Source organism: Notolabrus celidotus, chromosome 1 (genome assembly GCF_009762535.1).
Source record: "Notolabrus celidotus isolate fNotCel1 chromosome 1, fNotCel1.pri, whole genome shotgun sequence".
NCBI lineage: Eukaryota > Metazoa > Chordata > Actinopteri > Labriformes > Labridae > Notolabrus > Notolabrus celidotus.
Window position 1 is genome coordinate 27,478,334 of NC_048272.1, and position 27,188 is coordinate 27,505,521.

General features: G+C 40.7%; 1 protein-coding gene across 2 annotated transcripts in view; it reads right to left on the reverse strand.

Moving 5' to 3' along the window:
- The window catches only part of cdh4 (cadherin 4, type 1, R-cadherin (retinal)), a 265,554-nt gene that overhangs the window by 7,412 nt on the left and 230,954 nt on the right, over positions 1-27,188 (reverse strand). For both annotated transcript variants that reach the window (XM_034686336.1, XM_034686407.1), the window contains 4 exons: positions 18,012-18,149; positions 12,431-12,616; positions 11,871-12,124; positions 4,701-4,843 (listed from right to left, as the gene is read on the reverse strand). In XM_034686336.1, the coding sequence (XP_034542227.1) occupies positions 4,701-4,843; positions 11,871-12,124; positions 12,431-12,616; positions 18,012-18,149 (721 nt within the window). The remainder of the gene's footprint in view (positions 1-4,700; positions 4,844-11,870; positions 12,125-12,430; positions 12,617-18,011; positions 18,150-27,188) is intronic.

Genomic DNA, 27,188 nt, shown 5'->3' on the forward strand with positions numbered 1-27,188 from the left:
TAAGTCAGTGCAACACGATAGCAGTGAAAACATTTGCAACTTCAGCGCTTGAACTCTGCTGTGAGGTTAAATATTGAACTCTTTCATGATCAAGAAAGTCTCAACAAACTATGAGGAGTGGTGTCTTCATCAACCCAGTACAATTTGCCAACTTTTAAGTCTCAGCTGGTTTGACTGAGCACTTATATTAGGACTCATCTGGCTACTTATTTTTGTTGCCAGGCAACTGTCAACTGATTTGATCAAACATCATCAAAACAGTCCCAGAGAAGCAACTGAGTTTTTGAGTATTTAACTCTTGTGATAAATATTACAGAAGGATGTTTTTTTTACTGAAGAGTAACTCTGATTGATGCGTGTAAAGTCATTAATGTTTAAAAATCCCAGAAAAAATTTGAAGATTTGAAGTTCTCTGCAAGAGAAAGTCCCTTAAATGATTTTCTCTCATTTCCAAAGTGTTTGTTGTAAAAAGGACGTGGTTCAAATAACTGGAAACATCAAAAAAGATGCTTTGTAAGAAGCCACACAATACGAGCCATTATTTCTCTGTTGTAGCCGTATACTGTTGAATGACTTAAATTTAATCAGTAGATTTTATCAGATTGTTACTATCTTTGTAACCACACACATGTTTAATATTACTGAGCACATTTTAGGTTACATCATATAAGAGTGAACATTGAGCCACAAGTCAGATTCAGATTCTACATGCAAAACATTTCTGCGTCTGAGAAACAATAACTTGTAAAAGTTGTATCACTTCAATGTGAATTATATTTTCCAATAAAAATATAAGTCATAAAACAGCAGGTTAATGCAGGATGATATTTGGGAGTATAACACCAGTAATCAGAATGATAAAGTGTGATCCACTGTCTTGTATTGCATCTGAAAAGCCCATTTAAACATCACGACTACAGGGACCACATATTTTGTGAAGGGAAAATTAACTCAGTCTTCATTCCATTCTAGTATAACTATAGCCTACATACATTTAAATGATCACTTAGTTTTACAACAAATATAGAATCAATTCTTATTTTGTTACAAAAGTTTGTATCATACATTTATATAGCTTCTGTGTTTCTCCCTGTATTCGGCTGGTGGTTAAGTTGCGTGCTCATGTAGCAGGCAGCCCAGGTTCAGTTCCACGTGTCATTACCCAACTCTCTCTACCAATTTCCATCCCTGTCCACTGTCCTGTTTCTGTCATCATTTTTATTTGGTAATTTGGCTAATAGAGTAATTTTGTAAGGAGTAAGTAGTTATTGTGCAAAACTGGTTCTTTACAGTATATTATACAGTTTGCTATTAACACTACTATCCTTATAAAAATCCCATATACAGTATATATTCAGTGATATGATCTTTGATGAAACGGTACAACCCCAAGCTTCAGATGAATGGTATAAGCACTGTGTGTAAAGCACACTGCTGTGATATATTGTGGCCTTGATGTGCAGTTGACAGCCCCCTGTACAATGATGCAGTGCAGCATGTATACAGTTTAACCCTGTAGCTTTTCATTGTTATGTTTCAACTGTTTTCGCTCTCTCAGACAGTAGCTTGATGCATCAACTATGTAAAGGTCTGTTGCTTGAGGCCCCAAGGCCCATCGACCGTCTTGTCGGTTATGATTGGCTTGGTGATTTGTTGCTTCTTGTGCCTGGCTTCAGTGGAATAAGTAAAGAGAATTTCAATCAAAGTGGAATATATCCCCTTGTTGACACTGGGCTCAGGAATCAATAGGCAGTCAACACTTTGAGCTTAAGTTGGTGTGCTTCGGGCCAACCATCTCTCATTTTTGTCCAGAGTAAAAACACCTGGAACCCTCCTTCTTACACAGAGAGCAAGCACCTCTGCATGTAGATCTCCAGTTCTCTAGCATTGTATGCTGTTGCAGCACCTCAGGCTGGTTCACAAGACATTCATCGACAGGTTTCATCATTCTTTTTCTTTTAGGAGAGATCAGGAAATTAAGGTCAGAGCATATATTATATTTTATGTAATAAAGTAAACTGGCCATCCAGCTCTTTCAAATGTCTGCCACACTACTTGGTATCTGGCAGTGAAATGGTAAGATGGAACAATTCAACGCACACAACTTTCATTGATCAAATTCAGTCTGTTTTCCTCATATTATGCTTGTGTTGAAATGAGCTAAAAGGAGCTAACCTTTATCTTACCTGTAGACAGAGCATAAACCACCATATCTAACAGTCCAACTGTGCTTCTTCAGTTCTGAGATGAGGTGTGCTGAGGTGAATGAAACATCTTACTCTGCTGTTTTAAGCGTTAACAAGCTAAAGTAAGTTTAATGTTCTCTGCAGCAACCCTGCACTCTTGTTTCAAAAAAATCTTGTGACAAATGTTTCATCCATCCCCTGTCTGTGTGGCAGTACTTTGTTCTGAAGATGGTGAACAATATTAAAAGACAGCATGCTTTATAGCCACATTACCAAAATTCAATTAGCACAAAAAGAAAGGTCTGCAGTTTACATGTCAACTAGCAGCACTGTTTTGAGCACAATGCTAACATACGACTAGTAACCATGATAATGCTTGCATGCTGATGTTTGGCAGATGTGTAATGCTATCTCTGTGTAGTGTGGCATGCAAATGCTAATAGGTGAAACGTTTCTATAGGAAATTGTTCATAAACCAGGAAGTTCAAAAGCATTTAAGACCAACAACTTCCTTCACTGATGAAGATCTAATGTAGGGTTGTCTAAGGTGTACCTTGAACCAACCCTCAGTCAACTCCTTGAAGGACAATGACATGACACACTCCTCTCCTGTTTTCTCCTCTCCTGTTTTCTCCTCTCCTCTCCTGTTTTCTCCTCTCTTGTTTTCTCCTCTCCTGTCTTCTCCTCTCCTATTTTCTCCTCTCCTGTTTTCTCCTCTCCTGTTTTCTCCTCTCCTGTTTTCTCCTCTCCTTTTTTCTCCTCTCCTGTTTTCTCCTCTCCTGTTTTCTCCTCTCCTCTCCTCTCCTCTCCTCTCCTCTCCTCTCCTCTCCTCTCCTCTCCTCTCCTCTCCTCTCCTCTCCTCTCCTCTCCTCTCCTCTCCTGTCTTCTCCTCTAACTGAACCCTATTGTCTGAACCAAATTCCTTAGCGGCCTGAACCCATGTATTGAATCAGTCACTCTTTTGGTAAAAGCATAAGCACTTATCACCTGTTAGACACAACTTGCAAACACATTCTCCCTCACTAAAACACATGTTGCACTGTGATGCACTTGTGTTGCATAATGGTAAGCACAGGTAGCAAAAGTTAAACACATTTGAAGCACAGGTGTCACAGCTTAAACACAACCATTCAAAACTGATCACATTTGTGGCTAATGATGTGAGGAAACCAAAATAAGCCAGGATCCTGCACGCCAGGGTTTTTTCCCCCCGTTGCCTGGCCAGGGAGAATGTGGACTGTGATGTGGATGAAGTCCTGTGGCCTGACCCGGCACGCAGACCTGATGCTGTGGTTGAATGATTGTAGATACTGTATGCACTTCAGTTTGATTTTGTGGATTACACTCGTTTATATTGTTTTTTACCTTATTTTTTACTGTATACAGGAGCTAAATTCAAAGAGGATTCATTTAGCATACTGTGAACAATAAACATTATTTGTACAGCTTCATGTCCTGAGCATTGTGTTTTCAGTTTTTTGATGTAGTGTGTAATGACTGCTCAGTATTGTTTTTAATTTTGATTGACTCGGGGTATGATCTGACAACATTGTTTGGTTTTGCAGGAAGAGTCAGAGGTTTGGTGAATGTAGTTTGAAAATTTGGTTTTGTGCTTATAGTGTTGAGAAAAGCATGGTTGATGTCAAGAAATGTGTTTTAGCAATTTGAAATGTTGTAATGTTTATTTCTAACTTCACACCTTTTTTCTCATGTTAGTTTGTTTTTCTTGTTTCCTTCCTCCTGCTGCTGGCTGTTGTTATCTCTGCTGGATGAGTGTAAATGTGTGATCGCACCCTCTTACTAACTTGCTCGAAGACTGATCTTTGAAGTCTTTCTGTATCACTCTTATTTAAATATTTGTTATAATTATTTTCACAATCTTCTACCACTATCCACTCTATATGGAACTTAAAATAAGCTGTCCTGAATGTCTCTCTCCCTCTATCCAACTGGTCCAGTCAGATGAGCGCCCACCCAGTGCCCAGTTCTGCTCAAGGTTTACCTATTATAAGGTAGGTTTCATTGCTACCGTCCAAATTGGTTGCTCAAGCTGGGAACTTTTCAATCACAATACTTGTATAAACAGTGCAGTTTAAATAAAAATAGGCACCCAGGATAACTTCTGTTACTACTTTCGGCAAAATAAACAAAGTTGAACTTGGTAAATATGGTTGACTTCATCCATACGGGACCAAATTGCATGAAATTCAATCCAGAGTTGGTTGAGATCTTTCATTTATAACAGCAGGTTTTCAAATGGCAACCTCATGGTGGCACTAGATGAAAATTGAAGGGATCACCACAATCTTCAGAGGATTCATTTTCTGCAGGGCATGAGTGTCATCGCTGACTTTCTTGGCAATCCATCCACAAGTGAGAATATTTTAAGTGGAGACTGACTAACAAGCCCATCCCTTAAGCTATGCTGCTAAAAGTGCCTGACTGTTGTGATTGTGCTGTACTGTTTATCACATGAAAACAACACAATAAGTCTTTCGGACTTACCAGACTTACCATTGTCGAATGCCAGGAATGTGGCCTCATACACATTGTTTTTGACGTACATGGACTCTCTGTCGAGGAGGGCCATGGTGGTGATCTGACCATTTGTCCTGTTGATCTTTAGCCAGTTAGCTGGGTCAGACAGTTTAGAGTACCTGTTGACACACAAAACACATGGACACACGGATTGAAAGAAAGAAAAAAACACTTCCTTGAAACAGACGAAAACACTCAGAAAGGTTTTCCACATTTTAACTTTTGAAGCCACATGTAGCTTGAATTCCAGCAGCTCTGAGTCTTTTATTTTTTGACTCATGTACCCATTATCACATTGAACGTTCATTACCATAATAAGCAATACTCGCCAAGCACCTTCAAAATATTGCAGTGAACATATGTTCACTGAGCTTATCATAGCAGCAGCTCATTAGCATGAGGACCGATGAAAACCTGAACCCATCTGCAGAACAGCCAAGCAGTGCTCTTAACAACACCCCCTCTCTATATACGCACACATCTGCCACAACAACTCTCTCTGCTGTCACCTGTCGTGACATCCAAGTAGAAGAAAGTGACGGCTGCAATTAAAGGCTGTAAATCTTCTTAACAACTATGACAAGTCCTAACTAGTGACCGTGTGGAAGGAGCGTTTCTCGCTTAGGTCTAATGAGGAACAGTTAATTGTGGACAAGTGACAAGTCTCACCTGTGGGTGGATAGTCAGTGTGTCACAGAATGGCAGAAGGTGGGGGTCAGAGAAACAAGCAGATTGAGACTGGAGTGAGACAGAGATCTGTGGCTTGTTTTTGAATGTAGGCATGATCAGTAGGAAATGTGGTGTAGGGAGAAGGGGGCCTAATTAAAGCAGTGAGTTGGAGGCTGACACCGGCTGGTCACAGACTAACAGGCATGAACACAAATTCCACCTCCAGCTAAAGATGCAAACTTTTCCCACTACTTTTCCCTGACTGATAGAGGGACATGGTGACAAACAGGTACACTCTCCATTTTCTATTACATTTTTTAAATGAGAGAACAAAAATCGAAGAAAAAACAGATAATTTATTTTCAAAGAGCTTTGCATGCAATGTTCGACAGGATCTGATGTTGCCCTGCAGGTATAACTGTGTGTTTGTGTCTCACGTCTAGCACTCTCATCTCCTTCCTGTGCAACAAGATGTTACCTCCTGCTGTCTTCATTTACAGCTGCACAGCAAGATTGTGTCACTATTCTTATGAGGACCACCATGAATCTTAATTGATGGACTCAGTGCTATCTTGAATTACTAAAAAATGATTCTGCTTCTTTTTTACTTGCTTTGATGCTTTATATTTCAGAGTTTGAACATGTTGTAAACCTAATTTGAACCGATGGCAAACTTCCTCAGAAGGAAAAGATGCAATAATTCTCTTCGTGGTCTTGAATTAAACATGATTTAATACAAAAGATATTATATTTCAGTGATCAGTTTGATTCCTGGAGTAACATTTTTATCAGAAAAGGTCTTTCATTGAAGAAAAGTTTCCCAGGGTTAACTTATCTTGATTCTAAATAGCATCACCATGTGGATGACATACTGTAAATGTCTTTTCTGTAACTGTCTTCTTATATATATACATTTCTTCTCACCTAAATAAACCAAACATGAAATAGATCCTTTTTTTGTGGTATTAAAAACGATCATAGAAATTTCTGGCATGTTTGGTACTTTCAACAAATAGGTATGAGGATATGAAAAAAACCCGATATAAAACTGGGGGCCTCATTAACCCTCATTAGCATAAAAATCTGGGCAGCATGTGACAGAGGAGGTGTTGTGTTAATTTATCAACATCACTTCATAAAAAAAAAATTCAAAATGTAAAATAAAATAAACAAAAATCTAAGTAATGTAAAACTACTGTATTTAGGTCTTTCCAATGTACATTAAAAGAGGTTTAACATGAATTTTAGTATCATCATTGAACCATGATCTGTGAGGATTAAAGAACACCATTGAACCACATATTGATTTAAATGGTTAGTAATGAGATTGAAAAAAAGGTTTATTGGGATGTTTTGGGGTTCTGACACTTTTAGATAATTAAATATGCCCCGGGTCAAGTTGACCCAGGAACATTATTGCTGTTCCTGAGAAACAAACATAACAGGAGGGTTAAGGAAGAAAGTAAGTTGAGATTTCTACAGTAAAGTTGTAATATTAAGAGAAGGAAGTCTATATTTTATGAAGTGTAATATTACAAGAATAAAGAGGTTATTTAAGTCTATGGTTATCATATTATTAAAAGGAAGATGGAAAGAGCTAGAATGAGGAATTAGGGTCATCTTGTGTAGTATAGTCTTGTGTAGACTTTAGTATAGGTTTCACCAATTACATTTTGGCACATCAACACTGCATTTTCTAAGTATCAGGGCTCTATAAAAAGATTGTGCGCAAAACTGACGATAACATTCTAAAAAGAAGTATCAGTCTACAAGATGCTCTATATTCCTCATTTGAGTGCAGGTGGCTGGCTGCTCATCTGATATACTGTATAACATCAAGGCTAACCACAGACCATAAAAGTACCACTTTTTACTCGCTATATTGTGACTTCAATCTATCTTTAAATCTCTGCAATATATTTAGTGACATTGTTCTTGTCAATCTACAGTTTACAAAATCTCATGACCCTCATACTCAGCTGTACCCTTTGCAATCGCTGTTATGAAACCTATACTTGAGTATAACTTCACACTTACAATGGAAGCGTTTTGTGCTCTCTAAGACCACAAAAAGGGTAATGCAAGTAATGCTACTATCACCAAAAATGTCACCTCATACAAACCTTAGTTGAATTGACTCATCTTAAACTCAGTCCTAATTTTTACCATTAAAAAGAATTTCACTGATTTTTCCATCACTATTAGAATATTTATCACAAGTTTTGCATATCAACCACAAGGTTCTGGGTTGGTAGGATACAGGCATTAATGACTGTTCAGAAAATTCAGAACAAAGTTGCTACATTACTGCTGTGTGGTATTTTTACAACCAGCCCTCTGTGGATTTGACCCCTGTTGTATTTGAAACACAGGGCTACTCAAGGATAAAGATGTACCCACTCCGCTCTACAAGTGTGCTGCTTCTGCTGGCTGTGTCGGCCTTGTGTAAATGTCAAAATATTGTCACTGTAGCTGCTTCAGGTTTGGTGATTCCTTTTTTTTCAAGAGACTGCATGGTAAATTCATGTCAAGTCACTATGTTTCTGGGATTGCCTTTGAATCCTAAAACCAAGCCACAAATAGAAATAATAAAATACATGTACACTAACAAACACATACTAAAGGCTCTGGGTTCAATTCAAATCGATTTTCTAGTAACAGCAAATTGGCTGGTACAAGGTATGGAGAAAAAAGCAAGATATTCAGAAACAACCCACAAAAAAAATTCAAAATTGGCTGGTTTCACACTGCCCTTGCTCAGGCTTTTCACTCCTTGTTGGCTGGTGCTCGTGTGCATGTAGGCGTACATTTGTGAGTCTACAGTTGTGCATTTCTGTGTCTTTTGTGTGTGCTTTAGGGCACAAGCGAGGTCACCAAAAGGGAATACAGCAGCAGCAGAGATGAGGTGAGCTGTCTGAGCATGAGCTGAACGTCTGCTGGCAAGCTGCTTTGGAGCAGACAGCAGCTCTGAGGTCCCATCAATAAAAAGACCAGCAGACACACAGGCAACAAAGTGACTGGTTCAGAGGAGAGAGAAAAAGAGAGAGGGAGGAGGGCGGGAGGGATGAAAGAAAAGAAGGTTGCAGGGGAGTTACTTTTCTCAAAGGGCAAAAGAGCTCAGTCCACTTGGTTTGCATTACATGTCTTTTTAGGAAAAGAAACCCACGTCGTGGATAATTCTAACTATTCTGCTCAGTATATATACGTACACGGGTCTATCTCCTACTGCCTCTCTCACATTCAATTCAGTAACATTTCCACTGGGTTCCTCAGTGGAAGAGGCCATCTCACTGACATTAAGAAAAATCAATCTCTCTTGTTGGAGCTGGCGATGGACCGGAACGGTGGCGCTGGACCTCAGTGGGCATGTGGGAGTTTCCATCACACAGGGTCGATGCCTGGGTGGCACAATGCCTGCTGTGTGTCATCCCAGTTAGCAAGGCTGGAAGGAGGGATCAATGAAGAGAAAGAGAAGAAGGAGATAGGGATCTAAGGAGGGCAGACAGACAGTGACCAACTCATTACAGGATGACCTCTTCACACCTGTCACCTGGCAACAGGGAGGTAACTTGAGACCGAGCTGAAGGTGGGATGGGGCAGTCTGTTGAAAATGTCACAGTTGAGGGACAAACTTTAGAGGAAGTGTTTACCATGGGGTAAACAATCAATCTTATTCACTCAGTGCCCATTTTACCCTGACCTCATACTAAGGGTGGGGAGCTTAGATGTTTTTTAAATGTTGCAGTTACCTACAGTGACCTATAGATCGACTGGATATACAGAAAGACTCTTGGTTAATGTAGTTTTTAGCATCCAAGGCTTTTTTTGTTTGGACAACAGCAATGCTGTTGGCATAAACCAGGCCTCCCTTACACACCTACAGTGGGTCTAAAATGCTGCTGCTCTTCTTTTCACAGGCAATCATAAGTGATAAAACCTCAACCCATCCTGGCTTCCTTACACTGGCTCCCTGTATGTGTTTGTATCCATTTAAGAGCTCGTTAATTCACCTAGCAGCATTTTGGTACACTCCACTCTTTGTTAAAACGAGTTATATAAATAAAGAGAATTGGATTGTACCTTTGCAGTAAAATCATGCAAGTTAAATATAGCGAAGGAATCAAACTGTTAACATTTCTCCATGCCATTAGGCAGTCCCTCCAGGGTTTCAAGAGGTTTTTTTGCTACTTTTTTTCCCCCAATAACATCTCAGAGGCAAGCAAATACGCTAGATTACAGTTGCTTTTAGAAAACATTCTTGATGTGGCCACTGTGACTGTATTTTGATTCTCTTGATTCACAGAAAAATGCCATTGAAGGTCTGTATTGCACATTTACGATGGTCCTTGAATGTACCTGCAGTAACAGCCGCACTCACTGGACAGACAGTCAGTTCACGGCACTTTGGAATGCATTTGCATCTTTCAACGAGGAGTTGATCAAAACTTACTAAATGTGTCTGATGTTTCACCAAACCAAATCAAAATCAAATCAAATCAAACCAAATCAAGCTGTAGACGCGGTAATGGCGGCAAAAACGTCAAACGCCGAATATTAGACAGACGTCCCCCGGTTGTGTCTTTGTCACTAACGCACACTGGGGGATAAAAATCATCAATGAAGATAAGACAGATGCATGGAGGCGGGGAGAGCTGGTTCACACCTGCTGCAGGTAGGTGACCAAGCTAACACTGTGCCCCTCAGATAATAGCTCTAGTATCTATAAATAACAACGTTGTCATCGTCACTTGTCCTGCTGGCTTTCCTCGCTTTTCATCCGTTCTCTGTGCATGTTTTGCTGTTGAAAAGTGCAGATCAAATGAGGACTTACGTTTATGTTCCAAGGAAGTGAAATCAATGACGAAACCGATGACTGAAGGGGCTGATGTTAAGGTGATTGGTCAAATTTGCAGGAAAGTTGCGGTGATTGTATGAAATTGCAAGGCCGCGCAAAAATCGTGCTGATTGGTTGAATTTGCGTTGATAGTTGCAATCGCGAAATTGCAACTTCCTGGAGGAACTGATTAGGAATCAGCAACTAAAAAGTCATTGGACAGTGAAAATCAGGCCACATTTGAAGGTTAAATATGCTTAAGACCTCTTAAGCCACCAAAAGCTAATTATCAACAACTTTAGCATCTATCTAACTCATAAATGGCATGACTTCCAGGTAGCTAACTGAACATTAGTCAGCTTAAAGAACTTGTTTGGTACAAATTTAAGTTTTTTTCTAAATCCTCCTCAACAACATCAAATCATTATGCAAGCAAGGAAGTTTCTGTATGCCAAAACTAGCTGTTGTCAACATTAGCTTTAATCTAATAGTAACAATCATGTCATTTTACCTTTATACATGCTTGATGTCCTTTTAGATTTTAACTATTTTATTCTTGCTCAGTTGCTGATGAGTGAAGTAACAAAAGCAAAATGTAAGATTTCCACTGTTCAACAACTTGTAACCTGGACTACAGCAATTGACCATCATCACAGTTGTTTTGTTGTTGTTGTTGTTGTTATTATATTCAGGTATTTTTTGCCTTTATTGACAGGAAAGCTGATGAGAGACAGGAAATGTGGGGATAAGGAGAGGACATGCAGCAAAGGGTTGTGGCTGCGAGTCAAACCAGCGACTGCTGGCCCCCATCATCACAGAGTTTGAGCTTCAAACTTTGAGTAACACTCATGGAAATTCCCCAATTTTCACAGATGAGGGAGTCTTAGGCCATAAGAGGAGCTTCAGTTTACCAGCAGAGAAACCTAAAGCATAAATGAATCTATGAATAAAAAGAACCACAGAACAGATGTTGGCTGGAAATAAATAGAGAAAGAAAGAAGAAGGCAGCAATAGGTCTTAAAAAAAATCTGTGAATACATTCTGACATGGAACAAATAACTTAATACTAGATCAAAGCGGTCATTCAATCTTTTCTAGATTCAATAAAGCTACATTCATTTTCTAACAACTGACATCTCTCATATCTTTATTTTGTGGCCTTGAGTTGAATTTATAAGATTTTTCTCTTTTTCTTTATTAATTATGTCACTCAATGTAATTCTTTTCCTTGACTTTTGTGAACATTTATTATCAAAAAAATTATAAAAAGAAGAACAGCTGAATCAAATTACATGGTTTGATCTTTTACTAATTAGCAGTATGAAATGAAATAAATTGTTGTACTTGACCTTAGATACTATAATCAAACATTTTAAAAGGAAGGGGGTCACTCTTAATGATAACCTTTTATATAGTTTTCACCTGACTGTAGTTCCACTGTTCTGAATCAGTCACAATAATGCCATTAAGCATTTTTCAAGCAAAGAAGAGAACCATCTCACCTTTAGCTACCAAACAGCTGTCAGATAAAACCAACATGACTCTGAATGCATTTTTTTTCTGTTTAACTATACTGCATCTATTTACACTCCATAGGCAGAAGAAAGATTATTTTCAGAGCATTTTAGTTTCCTTGGAAGTACCTGACAATCTGGTGGATGAAGTGGTCAGGGTCCTGAGCAGCAAACACAGTCAGTGTGGTCCCTGCCGGCACACCCTCCTCAAAGCGGATCATCTTGGGGTTGACAGGAAAGACTGGTGGCTCGTTCACATCCTGAACAGAAATGGTGACTCCTGCTGTGGATTGAAGCGAGGACTGGATGCCACTGGCCAGGTGGGCCTGGTTGGACACTACCACAGTTAGCATGAAGGCACGATTCATCTCGAAATCTACTGGCTGTAGGAGAACCGACGAGTGGAGAGAAAAAAAGAGGGAGAGAGATAAGAGATGGGAGAAAAATGAGAGCCGCTGATTGCAAGATTGGTTCTAACTGTGTTCCAATTTGAGAAATGACATATAATTCAGGGAAAACAATGTGAGAGCAAAGTACTCAGTCAACAACATCTGGCTCTTGAGAGCAGGTGGAAACTTGCAGGCGTTGAATAATAATGGAATAGAAATGTAGCCTTTCATTTAGAAAAAGCTGAATATCAGTCATCAGGATGTGTGCAGGGAAGCCAAATGTGTAGCTTCAATTTTTACCTTGACCACTGTCAGCATGCCCTCGTTGGTGATGGGGTTGGTGCGGATAGTGAAGTGTCCAGAGGGGTCTCCACTAACGATACGATACACAGCGTTCCAGTTGGGACTGTGAGGCTGATCCCTGTCCACCACCGTTAGGTTGGTCACCACCACGTTGACCTTGTTCTCTGGTACCTCCCCTGAAAACTACAGAGCAGACGAGGGAGGGAGGGAGGGAGGGAGGGAGGGAGGTGGGGATAGCAGAGGAGGATTGAGTGGATAACATTATGGTGATGTTTTTTTCCAGCAGTGGGCTAATGAATGTTAATAAGTTGATTTATTGAGACTCTAAATGTTTGCTTGTGCAATCATCAATCTTTGAGTATTTTCTGTAATTGTTATTATGAAAACAAACTGCTCTTAGGGTCATGCCCGTAACGCTCATTACACTGAAACATGAATTGAAAGAAACAAAACAAATGGGGAACAAATTACAGAGATTGGAAAGGAAGTAAAAAGGAAACATATTAGTTTAAACTTGCATAATAGAGAATCATATCTTCTATTATGTTAATGCTGTCCCTTATTCCCCTCCACGTCTGCTCATATGAAACACTTTATTTTAACTAATGGATTTGTTCAATTAACTGTTTACTCATTTAAATGAGATTCTGTGCATTCACCAAATCTAGGTCTTAATAAGCAATTAGATAAGTACTGTAATTAAGGCTGTGGAAGGAATAATCTTTGACTAATGATCTTCATTATTTTGCACTCTAACACAACTTCCCTCTGAAGTAACTCTGGAGTAAACTCTGTGATAGCTGCAGCACCCGGAGATGAAGCTTTTACTGCACAGGAGGATACATGTCCCTCTCTAAAGGGCTTCATCTTGCACTAAAAGGTAGACCGACAGATAAACAGACAGATGGACAGACACACACTAAAAGCTCTTATTGTCAGAAGCTAATCCTTGTTTCCTCTTGTGAAGAGTTAACTTGTTTATGGTGTGTGTCTGCCAGCTGCTGTTCACTTTAATGGCTTCATCATCATTGGATTGAAGTAGTGTCCAAACTACTCAGTTCCTCTCTTCTTATTCCTCCTTTCCCTCCTTGCCCCCTCTCGTCCTATTCCCTGCTGTATGACCAGGCTGATAAGCACAAAATAAATTAAATATACACTCTCGGTCCCTGCAGCAGGGGCTCCTCTATTTCATTTTCACCTCAAGCTTTTACACAAACACCAACGCAAACCTTCCCAGCTTGTTGGGCCACACTGTCATCCAACCAAATGGAAAATGCTCTCTCAGAGGCCTGCTCAATGGGCCTGACTGTAAGGGAGGGTGCTTCCAAAATGGCCACTTTCTCCAAAATGCAATGTGGACTCATTGATAAGCCACAAGAGACACAGACTTCGAGTTTCTGAAGGATTTTGTTGTTGCAAAGGAGTAGGAAAGACATTTGTGTCTATAAGATTCAACTGGTAATTGTCTTACCAGACCTCATTCTACTCTGCCAAATGAGACAAGAAGAGAAAGAATCATAAAACCTAGATGGAGTTGTAACAAAAGGTTTGGTTGAGTTTTATTCACAAACCTTATGTACTTTCTTTTTGAAATTAATCAAGCACACCATCTAAAAGAAAACCTTGAGATGATATTAACTTGTAAAGTCCCCAATAGGTTCAGGTCCAAAATAAAACATATAAAACAACAAAGCTGTTAGCAAGGAGGCTAATGCCTTAATTCAACCCCGCCTCTTTGCTTCTTTCTGGGTTGACCGAAAGTTAGAGTCTGCATTTCCAACATGGCATCCGTTGATGATAGGCTTCAACTCTTCTTCAGAAACAAATGGGTGACGTCACAAAGACTACGTCCCTGTATCATACAGTCTATGCTGTGGCCACAAATAAAAGTAAAGAGAAAACTGTGATTGATAGTTGCTGGACTTTACTGATTCATAACTTTCATTTAATTCTGACTGAATATGTGTAGTAACATAGAACTCTAGCTTTTTGCACCGCTGTTTTCATGCTATTCAGAACATACACAAGTAGATGCATCATGTTTCAAGCCTTGGTGTTCATCTCTAATTCAAAATTACTTCTGAATAGCACTACACTGGGGCAGTTGCTGCTTCAAACTAATACGTTTGATTGAAAATCTGGCCTCATGCCACTTTCCAAGCTTCATGGCTCAGCACCCCTTTCTTGCAGCTAATTTCAATCAAATTATTTGTGTTTCTGTTGTTTTCATGGTCTATAAGCTTTCAAAAAAGAAGAATCTTTTCTTATGACTGATAGGACAGATTTTCTTTCAGTCACCAGGTAGATTATTCAGTTTAGTGAGCTGCTTTCACTATTCAGTGTGAAAGATGGACTGAAAAACTCTCAGAATAAAGCAGACAAGTAGTGCAAGAAGAGACTGGTAAAAAACAACTCATCAACCCGTCTCACTGATGACAGTAACAGTACCACAGTAGCAGGGGGCAGCTGTGGCTCAGTGGTAGAGTCAGATGCCTCTCAATCAGAGGGTTTGATCCCAGCTTGCGTAGTCATAAAGTGTCCCTGAGCAAGACACTGCTTGATGGTGAATTATCAAAACTAATGGTCCTCTGCTTTGTGACGTATAAGTCCATTAACCAAATCTGTCTATTTTTTTAACCTTAGCTTCCTGAAAACAAGCAAGGCTGCCTTTTATTGGTGAAGTGTTCCGTTTTTCTTTAGTTACAAAGAAAATCTAATTTTCTTTTGCAGAAGTTGTGACGTCTACTTAAAAACTTTGGCAGACAAAAGGCTCAGGCAGGATGAAGTGGGGTCACATTAGGCCAACAATTAATGACCCTGTGAAGAAAATTACTTTATATTCAAACCCCTCATGGCATAAGCATCATCAGCAACACATTCAGGGTGTCTTTAAGAACCTTGCCATCAATTCATCAAACATTTATGAAGGACAAAACCAAACAAAAAGAGGTTAACATGTATTCACTTATCTCTAAAGTATTGCTTTTCATCATTTAAACTGTCTATAGACATGGCCAGCACTTCAACACTTGATCTGCAGTCAAACCAGGATACATCAGTGGTGGTATGGTGCTTGTACAGACCCCAAATCATTTTAGAAAACAAATCCGTATCTCAGCGCAGTGCCCAACAGGGGAAATCTACTACCTTCTTACTGAAAATTGACTCAGCAAATGAAAATGTTCCATTTTAGACTGCAGTGCTGCTGCTAAACAAGACAAAATGAGCTCTTCTTTCTCTTTATGGGGTGTTGAAAACAACACCAAATTGTTATGACAACATTACATATGAATAAATGTAACAAATCCAGATTTCTATTATTGGAATGAAACCAGTCCACTTAAGCAGACTTTTATGTCTTTGCAGTAAAGATAATACTACAGGCAGTACGCACTAACTCTCACTGTCTTTCCTATGTCATACAGCCTACCAAGAGGCTTTTTCTAACAGCCCAACAGCGCAAGTCAAAGTCGAAAAGTGGGAGAAGAAGATAGTGGAAAATGGCACTCTGACTCTTTCAGGTGTGAAAGCTGCAGCTCTACAGGTGATACACAAATAGCACTCAGTCTTTGTTCGTTAGATCTGTGTGCCAGTGTGTCTCCGTGTTCAAACCTTCAAACCCATGAGTTCTCCAAGAAACTCCCCTGCTTTATACCATATTTAATGGAAAAACAAACCTCTGAGAACACTTAAGCAAGGGTTTGTATGATACACTTGATTAGTTGACACGATTAGATAGATTGTGGCCAGTAGTCTTCCATTGCCTTTAAGTTATCGTGTAATGAAGAACATAGCACTTACACGATACTTTCAGGCCCATGTGGAGATATGAATAATACATCTGGCTTTTTTTATTTTTTAAAATTAGAATATATATCAGCTTGGTTCACACCCCCGCAAGCAATTTCACTTAATTAGCGTGCTTATGTTTTCTCTATGCCTCCCATAGAGCGCATTGAATTCTTCTCACGTCTGTCATGCACAAATAATTACTGAAGCGCTCAGAATTGAGTTGCATGTGTGGGAAGCAAAATAAAAAGTAGAGGTTGACAAAGCTAAGGAAAAGACATCTGGAGGAGAACATTATTTTGTCTGTGTCTAAGTAAGGGGTGTACAACAAAACATATCTTTATTTATTTTTACTCATTACTACGTTGAGTCATAGAAAATAAGAAATATGGTCAACTGCTCCTTTACTGCTCAGCCAAATCTGCTCCTATGTATTCCGGAGGACCTAGGGAAATTCATGCAATCCAAAGAGCTGACCAAAATTCCTCACAGCATGTGAATACACATGTAAGGGCATGAAGCATACTGTGTATATGAAAGACAATGCACAAATGTTTATGTACCCCTTGCAAGGAAGCATGTCCATTTTCAAGCTAGCAGGAGGACTCTGGTTCAGCTACCCACCAGTAAAGACGGTGATGCATACAGCACAACAGACGGGGTTTGGAGCAGTTCTGAGCTGAGCAGCAGCTTGTTCTGTGAGCCCCCCCTCCCTCCGACAACTGGGGAGCTCTTATCAGAGCACGCGGCTGGAACTGTACTGGCATGTACGCTGCAAACGGCCCGGCGGAGGAGACAGGGATCACAGTGTGTGAAGTTGACACACTGCTGCTTCTGCCACTGAGCTCGTCTGCAGACAGCATCTGTCTCTCTCTGGAATCTCAGAAACCCAAGCTCTCATATAAAGAGCGGCTACATTCCTGTAGGTCTGCCATGATGTGGTCAACATTTAATTTGGTCCTGACCAGGTTGAGATTGTTGTTCGGAAGCTATTTGCTGGGGAAGCTGTGAAATCAGCAACATTAAAGTACATCTCTCTTTTAGTTTCTGTTTGTTCATCAAAAACTTTTCTTAACCCTGACTCTAAAAAAGAAACAATTCCCTACCTGACCACAAACACTGCAACAGTAAAGTGTGCTGTAGCGTGACTTCCTGTCAGACCGATGTGAAGGTATCAGGGACCAGGGCCAGATGCCCGTAGACAAACCCAGGCCACCAGAGGCCCTGCTGGCACGGAAAACACAAAGAAGGAAAGAGGGAGGAAGGGAAGGCACTCCTCCCTTTTCTAAAACTGAACTTTCAGTAACAGTTCCTTTTTATATTTCACATATATAGTGTGTCCTTATCCTACATCTATGTCTGCTACTATGCATCCCTCTCATCTCAATGTTCTCTGAAAACAAATAACAGATTATTATTGCAATATATTTTTCTTGCGCTATAGAACCAGGTGATATATTTTTTAATATTCATTATCTTTGTCAGTCGCAGGGATCAGGTGATATGTTTTCTAATATTATGATTCTTGTCTTTCACAGAGACAGGCTGATATATATATTTTTAATAAGACCACACCACCTGAGAACAATCTACTCTCATGTGCTACATGAAGCATAAGGGCTCCATGGGGCAGGAGTGTAGCATACAACTCTTTAGCCTAGTCTTCAGGGGACATCGTGGAAATTATATGGCAGGGACAGGTATTTCATTCTACCACCTTGACTTTTGAAAAGGCTAACTCCTCCAGTTAGAAATATCTCATTTTATCTTTGGGACAGTTGGCACTCACCGTTCTGACCGTCAGCTCTGGGGGATTGTCGTTGATGTCAGTGATGCTGATAAGCGCTGTGGCTGTATTGGACAAGCCAAAGTTCAAGTTGCCCTCCATGTCTGTGGCCTGGACGATGATGGTGTACTGGGACACTTTCTGCAGGAAGAAAAAAAGAGGAATCATACTCAAAGAATGGTACTCAAAATGGTTCCACAATCCTGAACACACAAATCAACTGATGCATGACAGTTTTTGCCATGTGACAGAGACACAGTGAGCCATAATGAATAAATGCATGAATTCAAATTATCCCAAACAACCAGTCAAGTGTTCACATCTTTTCTTCTTTCACAGTTCACTGGAGTAAAAGAACTGGAGTCTGTTAGAACACCTTATACGCTCAATAACAGATAGGAAACAGGAAACAGAACACACGCGCGCGCGCGCGCACACACACACACACACACACACACACACACCACACACACACACACACACACACACACACACACACACACACACACACACACACACACACACACACAAACTGACATACACAAAGTTGCAGGAAGGGATCGCATGTTGGTAAAAGGCCCATCCATTATTGCCTTAAAGTCTTGGCTCTCTGCTTTGGGAACAGACCTGAATCATCATTCATTTTAATGGAGGCTCCGCCACTTTAAGCTGCACCACAGCGCTGCAGATAATACAGGGAGGTGGACGGGCCTTATTTAGTCCAGTTACAGTGAGGAAGAGTCAACCCAGAGTCTGCTGCAGTATGCACTGCAATAGTACCACAACAAGAAGCACCATCAAACATAAGGCTTTCTTTGGACAACGCAGTGTAAAAGAGAGGAGGAGAGTCAGTGCATCAACATCCCAGCACTGTGACGCTGTCCATGGTGCTGAAAGTTCAGCCAGTCCCTAGACTCTCCACTGCAAGGAGGACTGTCTCTGTCTCCCTCTGTGTGTGTGTGTGTGTGTGTGTGTGTGTGTGTGTGTGTGTGTGTGCGCGTGTGTGCATGTGTGTATTTCCACCCTATCAGCATAATCCTATCTGCTTTGTGGTCTCTTTCTCTCTCTATTAATCTATTTGGCTCCAACCTCCATTATGTTACAGCAAATAGAGGGAGTGAGAGAGAATGCGCGTCAAGGACAAGCCAGTGCACTGTGCTCAGGCCCTGCTCCTTTGTCTAGCACCCACAATACTTCCTATTGATGATCTAATCCTCATTTGTTGCTTGGTGAGTTTTTGTGGTATTCATCCAAGGGTCACGCTTTTCGCTGTATTCATCCTGGGGTCATGGTGTCTGACCACTTGATGGCGAGTGGCACCGGTGTCAAAGATAGCTCGGAGGAATAAGAACACGCAGGTTGAGGTCTTGTAGGTGTAGATGTGGGAGTTCTAGTTTCCTTTTTATGTGGCTGCTTCTTTGCTTTTTTATTTCCTTTACTTTTTTCTGTCTTGTTTTTTTTCACGATCTCTTTGTTAACTCTCATTCTCAGCTTCTTTTGATCTCTTCCTATCTTTCTCATCACATCTAGGTTGCTCAGTGTTCTACTCCTGTCTGCCCCCTATCTGTCTCTCTCTCTCTCTCTCTCTCTCTCTCTCTCTCTCTCTCTCTCTCTCTCTCTCTCTCTGTCTCTCTTTCTGCCCATGTCTTTGTATCTCCAGATCTCCTCTCTCCCTCCCAGCCTTTTTTCTCAGTCGTGAAGGATGCGGTTGACTATTTGATCAGTCAAACCATTGAGAGCAGTTGAAACACACAGCTGGAGTCATTTAGCACCTCTCCAAGTCATTATGAAGTGCACAGACATGTTAATCTGCACAGAACCAACCCTATTAATGAAAAATCAATACTGGCTGCCTTTTATTTGGTTCATAATTAAATATCAATATCATCTTCCCTCATAGAGTGCTCGGTATATTGAGCCTTATATGAATGTGTTTCTCTGTAGACTCATTTAGATCCGGTCACATACATCAACTAAGAAAAAGCAGCAGATGGCTGAAAGAAGCTAATAGGTTGGAGTTTTGATGGACGTCCTTTTCTTTGGTCAGGTGAGTGGCGCTGATCCAGCAGGTGGAGCTATCACACAGTGGGCGGTGTGGCTGCTGCACCCTTTCCTGCAGGGTTATATCACTGATCTGAGAGCAGTTTTGAGTTTATGGCCCTTCTAGTGCACACATGCACATCCGCTAATGCTTCAGTGAGTGGGAACAGGTGGAACACTCAGACTTTTACACCAAGTATACATGTGCATGTGCATGTGCACAAAACATACATGCGCACGCACACACGCACGCACGCACGCACGCACGCACGCACGCACGCACGCACGCACGCACGCACGCACGCACGCACGCACGCACGCACACACACACACACACACACACACACACACACACACACACACACACACACACACGCACCGTGAGCCACACTCTAGTGTCCAAAAGTGGCTGCCCATACAAGCCGGTAAAGGGCTCTCTAATGAGTCCTATAGAAGCTCTGAACAGAAAATCTCTGTGTTAGATTAGAGTCCAGCACTGGCAGGAAATACAACCACAACAGTCCCCCCCTTCCCCCGCAGGCCCTGAGCCTCACAGACCAAATCTGCAGAAGCTGAAAGCCATCCGAGGCCATGGAAACACCTGTACACAGAGCTCCGCCAACAATAAAACCCGATCCTTTTTTCTTTGCAGACCAAATTAGGTAGTTTACCATCCAGCACACTGAAGAAAGAAAAAGCAAAATGGCTTAAGGCACTCAGTGTTATCCACTTGATAAGTCAAGCCAAGCAGCACATGGGGCAGGGGGAAAAACCTGGCCGCTCTTGGTTCGTAAGCAAATGGACTTTAGTGAGACTATGTTAGCAGGAACATAGTGGAGGAAATAATGGATAATGGCTTGAACATGTAGAACAATGTGAAACAAGAAAGTGTAGCAGTGGTTTTCTAGTAAAACATGGTTGATTAATGGTACCTAAGCTAAGTTTGTATTTTCACTAGGTGTGCTGTTAAGAAACACTCAAAAGGGGGTAAAAAAGGCCAGATGAGTGAGAGACTTGATCTTGCTTGTGTCGTTTGTGGATTGAGTTCCAGCCTGCCAGGCTACTAGTGGTCACAGTTATTAGCTTGTCACTTACAATCTGTCTCAAATGGGCTTGTGGCTATGGCTGCTCCTTTTCTGTCTTTGACTTCACTCTCTATGACCCTCTAATGCTCAGTGTCAGTGACCCTGACTTGAGTTTCAGTTCAGTTCAGATTGGGTTAAATTTACTCCTTTTGATTCTAATAGATTGAATTTAATTCAAGATAAGTTAAATTAAAATCAATTCATTTTATTCCAGAGTTTCACATCCACTTTGGAAATAAAATACTCATGTACGTATCCATAGTTATAAACAAAGGCGCTGCAGTTTGGGGATTATGGGAGTATAATACAGTAAAAGTTTGCACAGTTATTTTCTCCTTTCACATCTTTTCCCAGTTAGAGCTAAAAATATGCAGACTTGTCTGTTTTGTCTCCATCTTCATCATTTGTTCCTCTCTTCATCCCTCGCAGGGATGTCTCTATGGTTGGGCTGAGGACAAAACAGCTCGACTCGGTTTGAAGGGAACACAAGCCAGCAAGAGCTGTTCTCTGAACGCTTCTCTCTGAATCCCATTGCAGAGACAGCCTCTCAGATTCATAGGTAAATCTGAGATATGAACTCAGAATCCACTTGATTAGATGCGCCTCCACATTTACGCAAACAGCTCACAGCCACATACTGGATAAATAACCGCTGTGAGTCACATATGGATAAAGCTGTTGGAATAAAGACAGCATCAAGGCTGGGCAAAAGTTGAGTTAATCCTACAACTGAGAATCACAATACAGTAGACATAACATGATTAGGCAAATAGAAGCATGATGAGCAGGCTGTTGTCAGACTGTCTGGCTCCAGCATGTCACAAAAAGATACAAACAACAATGCCAGATAGCAGGCAGCAGGCACTCTACAGCAGTGGATCATGTCAGGTTTCATTAAGCTACTGGTGAAAAGAGGCTGTGTATTCCCCAAAACCTGATTTAAGTGTTGTACTTATTTAGTCCAAGACTCAGACTCAAGTCCGACCTAAGTTCAGGTTTTCGGGGCTCTTGGCTTGACCTCGACTTGTTCACTGATGAATTGGGCTTGGACTCCAACTTCAGCAATCAAGGCCTGAAGCTTGTGTTCACCTGCATGCACATTCACATCCCACAAATTGTAGACTAGAAACTCAGATTTGAGGTTTGGTGAATAGACTACAACACTGCCTGATAAAATTGTTGCAGGGCTAGTTGTATCAGGCAAGGATTCTAAAATTGTCTCGACACCATAAATGTAATTTCAGTTAACAAAAAAGAAAATGTCAGCTAGCAGCATCTTATGCAAGCTAGTTGATAGAGTCACTCAAATGTAATATTAAGGGGATGGAAGAGGAGTAATAAACTGTATAACTGCTTAAATGGAGCTGGTTAAAGGTCAACCATTCTAACACAATAGTCTAAAGTCACAAAAGTGTGACATTGTACCAACCTTTGCAAAGTAACTATTTGAGTAGTTGATTATATTAGATAGTTAAAAACTTTGAAAGCCACTGAAGGTATAATAACTTTTCTGATCTGCTTATCCTTTAAAGAAAAAGCTGGAAAAACTGTTAAAAATGAATGTCTGACCTTACTGAATCTATATGAAAATAATCTACTGAAGAAAGCAGGAAAACTTGCTTGCGGTTTGAGGGGCCCATGCACGACAATCCAGGATGCTCTGAAGTCTTCGAAGGGTCAAACATAGCGTTATCTTGGTAAAAACTAATTAGGTTGGTTTGAGCATTTGGAACGTTAGCATCAAACAGTCAATCACCACCACCACCTGTGTGTATCTGTATTCTTTGCTTCACAACCTGCTCACAGTCAATCAATGGCTTTGTTGCCTGGCTCCTGGATCCGATACTACTTGGCTAGTTACAATAATTTAGCATCCCAGACCATATAAAGCCCAATGCCCATTGAAATACATAAATAAAGCCTCTATCTCCACCCAGGCTCTGCAGATCCTAATAGAGTCAGATTGTGGGCACGCATGTCCTTAAAGCAGTCTAGGGGATGTCCTAATCAACGACAATACAGTGCTTCTTAGAGCTGGCAGCAGCCTGGTGGACAGCCTGGCGTTGAGCCACACCTCACCATGGTACACCAGACCGTTCCAAGCCGGGACTCAGGGGGGATTGAGACAGCCTGGGGTAATGAAAGACAACAGCTCTGCCTGCCAGAGGAAGCACAGCCACGAAGGGAAGGCACATGTGTGCCAGCTGTGGCATCCTGACATATCCCACTGCCTGCTACCTGCTGCAGCAGAGTTTTGTCCTCAACCAAAAATCCATGTGTCTATTTTTTTGTACAACATGAATACAAATAAATGTTCTCAAAATGTTGTTAACCCAAACAATTGTATCACCTAAAGCAATTTTAAATACAATTCCTATCCTGTGATAGCCTTAAATTAATGAATCTAAAAAATAAGACATACGTAAAAGGTAGGGGTGCAACAATACATGTATCTGTATTGAACCGTTCGATACAGTTGTCTCGGTTCTGTACGCCTATGAATCGGACAATACGAAATTTTACATTTATTTCATCAACTTTTGACGAGGCACTCTGTGCTGAAAGTTCAGTGGATCTGCGCTCGACTACTCCGGGCTGCATTGTCGAGTGCAGATCCACTGAACTGCGAGCTCCTCCCACATTCATTCAGTCTAAGCTGCTGAGACAGAAGCTGCATGTGAAGCTAGCTCGTTGCAACATGGCGAATGCTTTACCTTTACCTGAAATCGAAGATCCTCCACCATCTTTCAGATCTGGCGTTTGGGACTACTTTGGTTTTCGTGTTAAATATTACCCTGATGGAAAGCGCATCGTGGACAAAAATACAACTGTATGTCGGAAGTGTAACACGATGCTAAACTACGTCGGTGGAAATACAGCAAACATGACAACACATTTACGCCGACATCATCATTACAAGATTCCTTCACGAACCTTTTTCACCGATACTGCAGTTCCTGCTTTATACAACAAGACAAAAGCCCAATTAGAGACAGCAGTGTCCGCAGTATGCAGTAAGCATGCACAGCAGAACATGTGTCATGTATAGCTGCACCTGATACATTTAATTTAATTTAAAAACTGTACTTTTGAGTTGAAATAAATGTTGGTAATTTCAATAAACTATAAGTAAGTTTTCTGTATCGAAAAAGGTTTGAACCGAACCGAACCGTGAACTTTGTGTATCGTTGCACCCCTAGTAAAAGGCCCATGTGATACTCAAACGGAAGGGTGTATAAAGTCAAAAACACATGTATACCATGTAGAGCACCTTGTTAGCCTGTAGACAGGTCACCAGAGGAGAGGGGCTGTGGGCAGAGAGTGAGGAATAATAATTGGTGTTCATCGGTGCCAGGGATGAGTGATAGCAGGCTAACCTCTCTGTACCCCCTGTTCTCCTCAACACGAGAGAACCTGCTTCACCCCCTTAATTAGCACACGAATATTGTAATTAAGCCGTAGCACAGTAGAGGATGAGCGAAAGAGTGGGAGAAGGAGATGGAAAGGGAGTCAGAGAGTATGCAGTATGGGTTCTCAAAATGTTTGTAGTAAATTCAGTGTAAATATAGAGAGTATGCACATCTATGTTTTGGTGTAGCAGAAAACCACTCAGGTGGCACAGATCCAGTTTGACACCTTGGTTCTCATTCATCACATTTTCTGCTTTCCCCTGCTATTTAACACCAAGCATAACTGCATGGGAGTGACGCTGACGCATGCCCATGTGTCTGAAAGCATTTGTGTGTTTGTGTTGATGACCTTGACAGCAGGTGCATGAACTCCCAGGTGTGTCCCAGTTTTAGTGGGAGGATCAGAGGCAGGTGGGACTGAACCTGGCTTGATGTGTCCAGATTAATGAGCTTTCCCTCACTCACATCAGCTGCTACTGCTGCTGACTGGGCCAAGCTGGAAACAGGGACACAGAGCTGGCTCGCGTACACTTGACTCATTTATATTGTCCCACAAATGTGCCACGCTGTCATGCCATGCCAGCACAGTATTAGATTTAGAAAAAAGGAACCAGCATTGATGTATTGTATTCTTCCGTTATCAAAATCAGTTTTTTTTCTTGAGATTTGAATCGTAATTGTTCGCCTTACTGTTGTTAAAATCCAGTTTTAATTTCCAGAATGTTGTCCGGCCAGGTTTATTGCTGAGAGGGACCAGTGGGACTTCTCAGAATATAAACATTATGAGACACACTAAACAGTGTTTTAATGCTGGTAGTAAAATCAGCCAGCTAAGTTACGAGGATGAGATTGCCCTTATAATGGCGGCATATGAGTTTGAGTGTTTCCCTGATTTTGCCAGTTGTATTGTTCTTTAAATCTTGCACCCGGAGAGATACGGGTTTATATTAGAGTACCTCTGTATGTTTGTATGAGTGCAAACTCCATTATGAACAATCTGCCATGAAATACTGTTACTAAAAGTCACCTGATGCATCTTGGGATAAACATGAGCTGACCCTGCGTGACCCTCCTCATTAGGAGAATAAGATGGAGCAGGGAGAATTATGTTGCTGTTGTTGTTGTTGGTGTGTGGGTTGGCAAACAACTACAGCAAGCAACAGACGCACACAGCCGCAGTGGATGACACAAAAGAAGACAATAAAAGGGAGGCTCCTGCGACCTCTTTGGCAGAGAGGTGCTGAGTTTCTGTGGTCATTATTTCTGCTTTGCTTTATACCCAGAGAAAATCATACAAGCCCAATACTGACTTATAAACACGATGACAAAACATAGAAATTACTCAAATGAACCAGTTAATTTTTTGTTATAACATGCAAATGCTTTTGAGAGCTATCCTTGTTTTTGTAGGTTAGAGGTTGAGGATTTTTGAGGAGCTCTGGTACTTGCTGGTTGAAATACCAGTCAGACTGTTTAAATGTACTTTGTTTCCAGAATTATAATTAATTTTTTCTTTTTACATAAAATAAATTTGTTTTATATCAAATGACTGTTCAATGACCATTGAAATATGATAGGCTTGTTGTGGATAAAAGCAACTTCATTTTAAGTTTATGATCTCACAAACTGTTTTATATTTAAAGTTCTAATTAGAAGTGGATTTATAATTGGATTTAATGACAGCCAAAATGTTCAACATCAAGGTGTTAAATCCAAGATTTAGTCTTGGAAAGCATCTATCATTGTAGCTTTCAGGTGATTTCATTGGTTTCAATTCTCTCTTTCCACAGAGACACAAGCTGCTGTGAATCACTAAACAGTGCTCTGCTGAAAAGCTGTCTTTCCAATCTCTTATCCTTAATGAGCAGGACATGGCAGCAGTAGCAAGTCGATAGATCAAGTGTATCAAATATAAAGTCAGTCTTGGTTTCTTTGTGGCTGGATGGTTTAATAAATAGTTTGACATTTTGGGAAATATTCTCATTTGCTCTCTTTCTACACCGGGCTTGGCTTAGCGTATGGAAACATCTCTTCTTCCTGAATCCAAAAAATTAAAATTAAAATGTTGCAAAGTCTACTTTCATCTCTTTCTTCTGTCTTTCTAAGAGCATTAAGAAGTTGTAGAGAAGGAACAATCCTGCATGCGTCCAAGATGTAAAGTTGGCACCAGGGACCTGAAACTGAGAACTTAATCCAGCTATCTTTAACTCCTGATGAGAAAACTGTAATGGCCAAGAGATTAATAATGTGAAATCATCACAATCATTGCAATCAGTCACTGGATTTCAGCCAAAGTTTTCCCAGTGAGCATTTTTCCATTGAAAAACCTCCAAAAGAAGTCTGTGGCCAACGTTGAAAAGAAGTTAAAACCCAGGAGAAAAGGGAATATTTTTACAATGTCTGTCTGAAGATGTTGATCAAACATCTATGTTTAGACCAGATTGCAATGGGAAACCAATTCCCTAAGAATTGGGACTCTGTGTCAAAAGTTGATAGCATTTTACACAGCGTCCCAACTCTTACCGAACAAAACTGTACGGTTTTCCAGTATACATCATGGTTAAGTTGATTGTATACCAGTGCATCACAGTCACCAATTATAAAAAATCAAAGGGTAGAGTAGGATGACAACCCTCAAGTCCCTG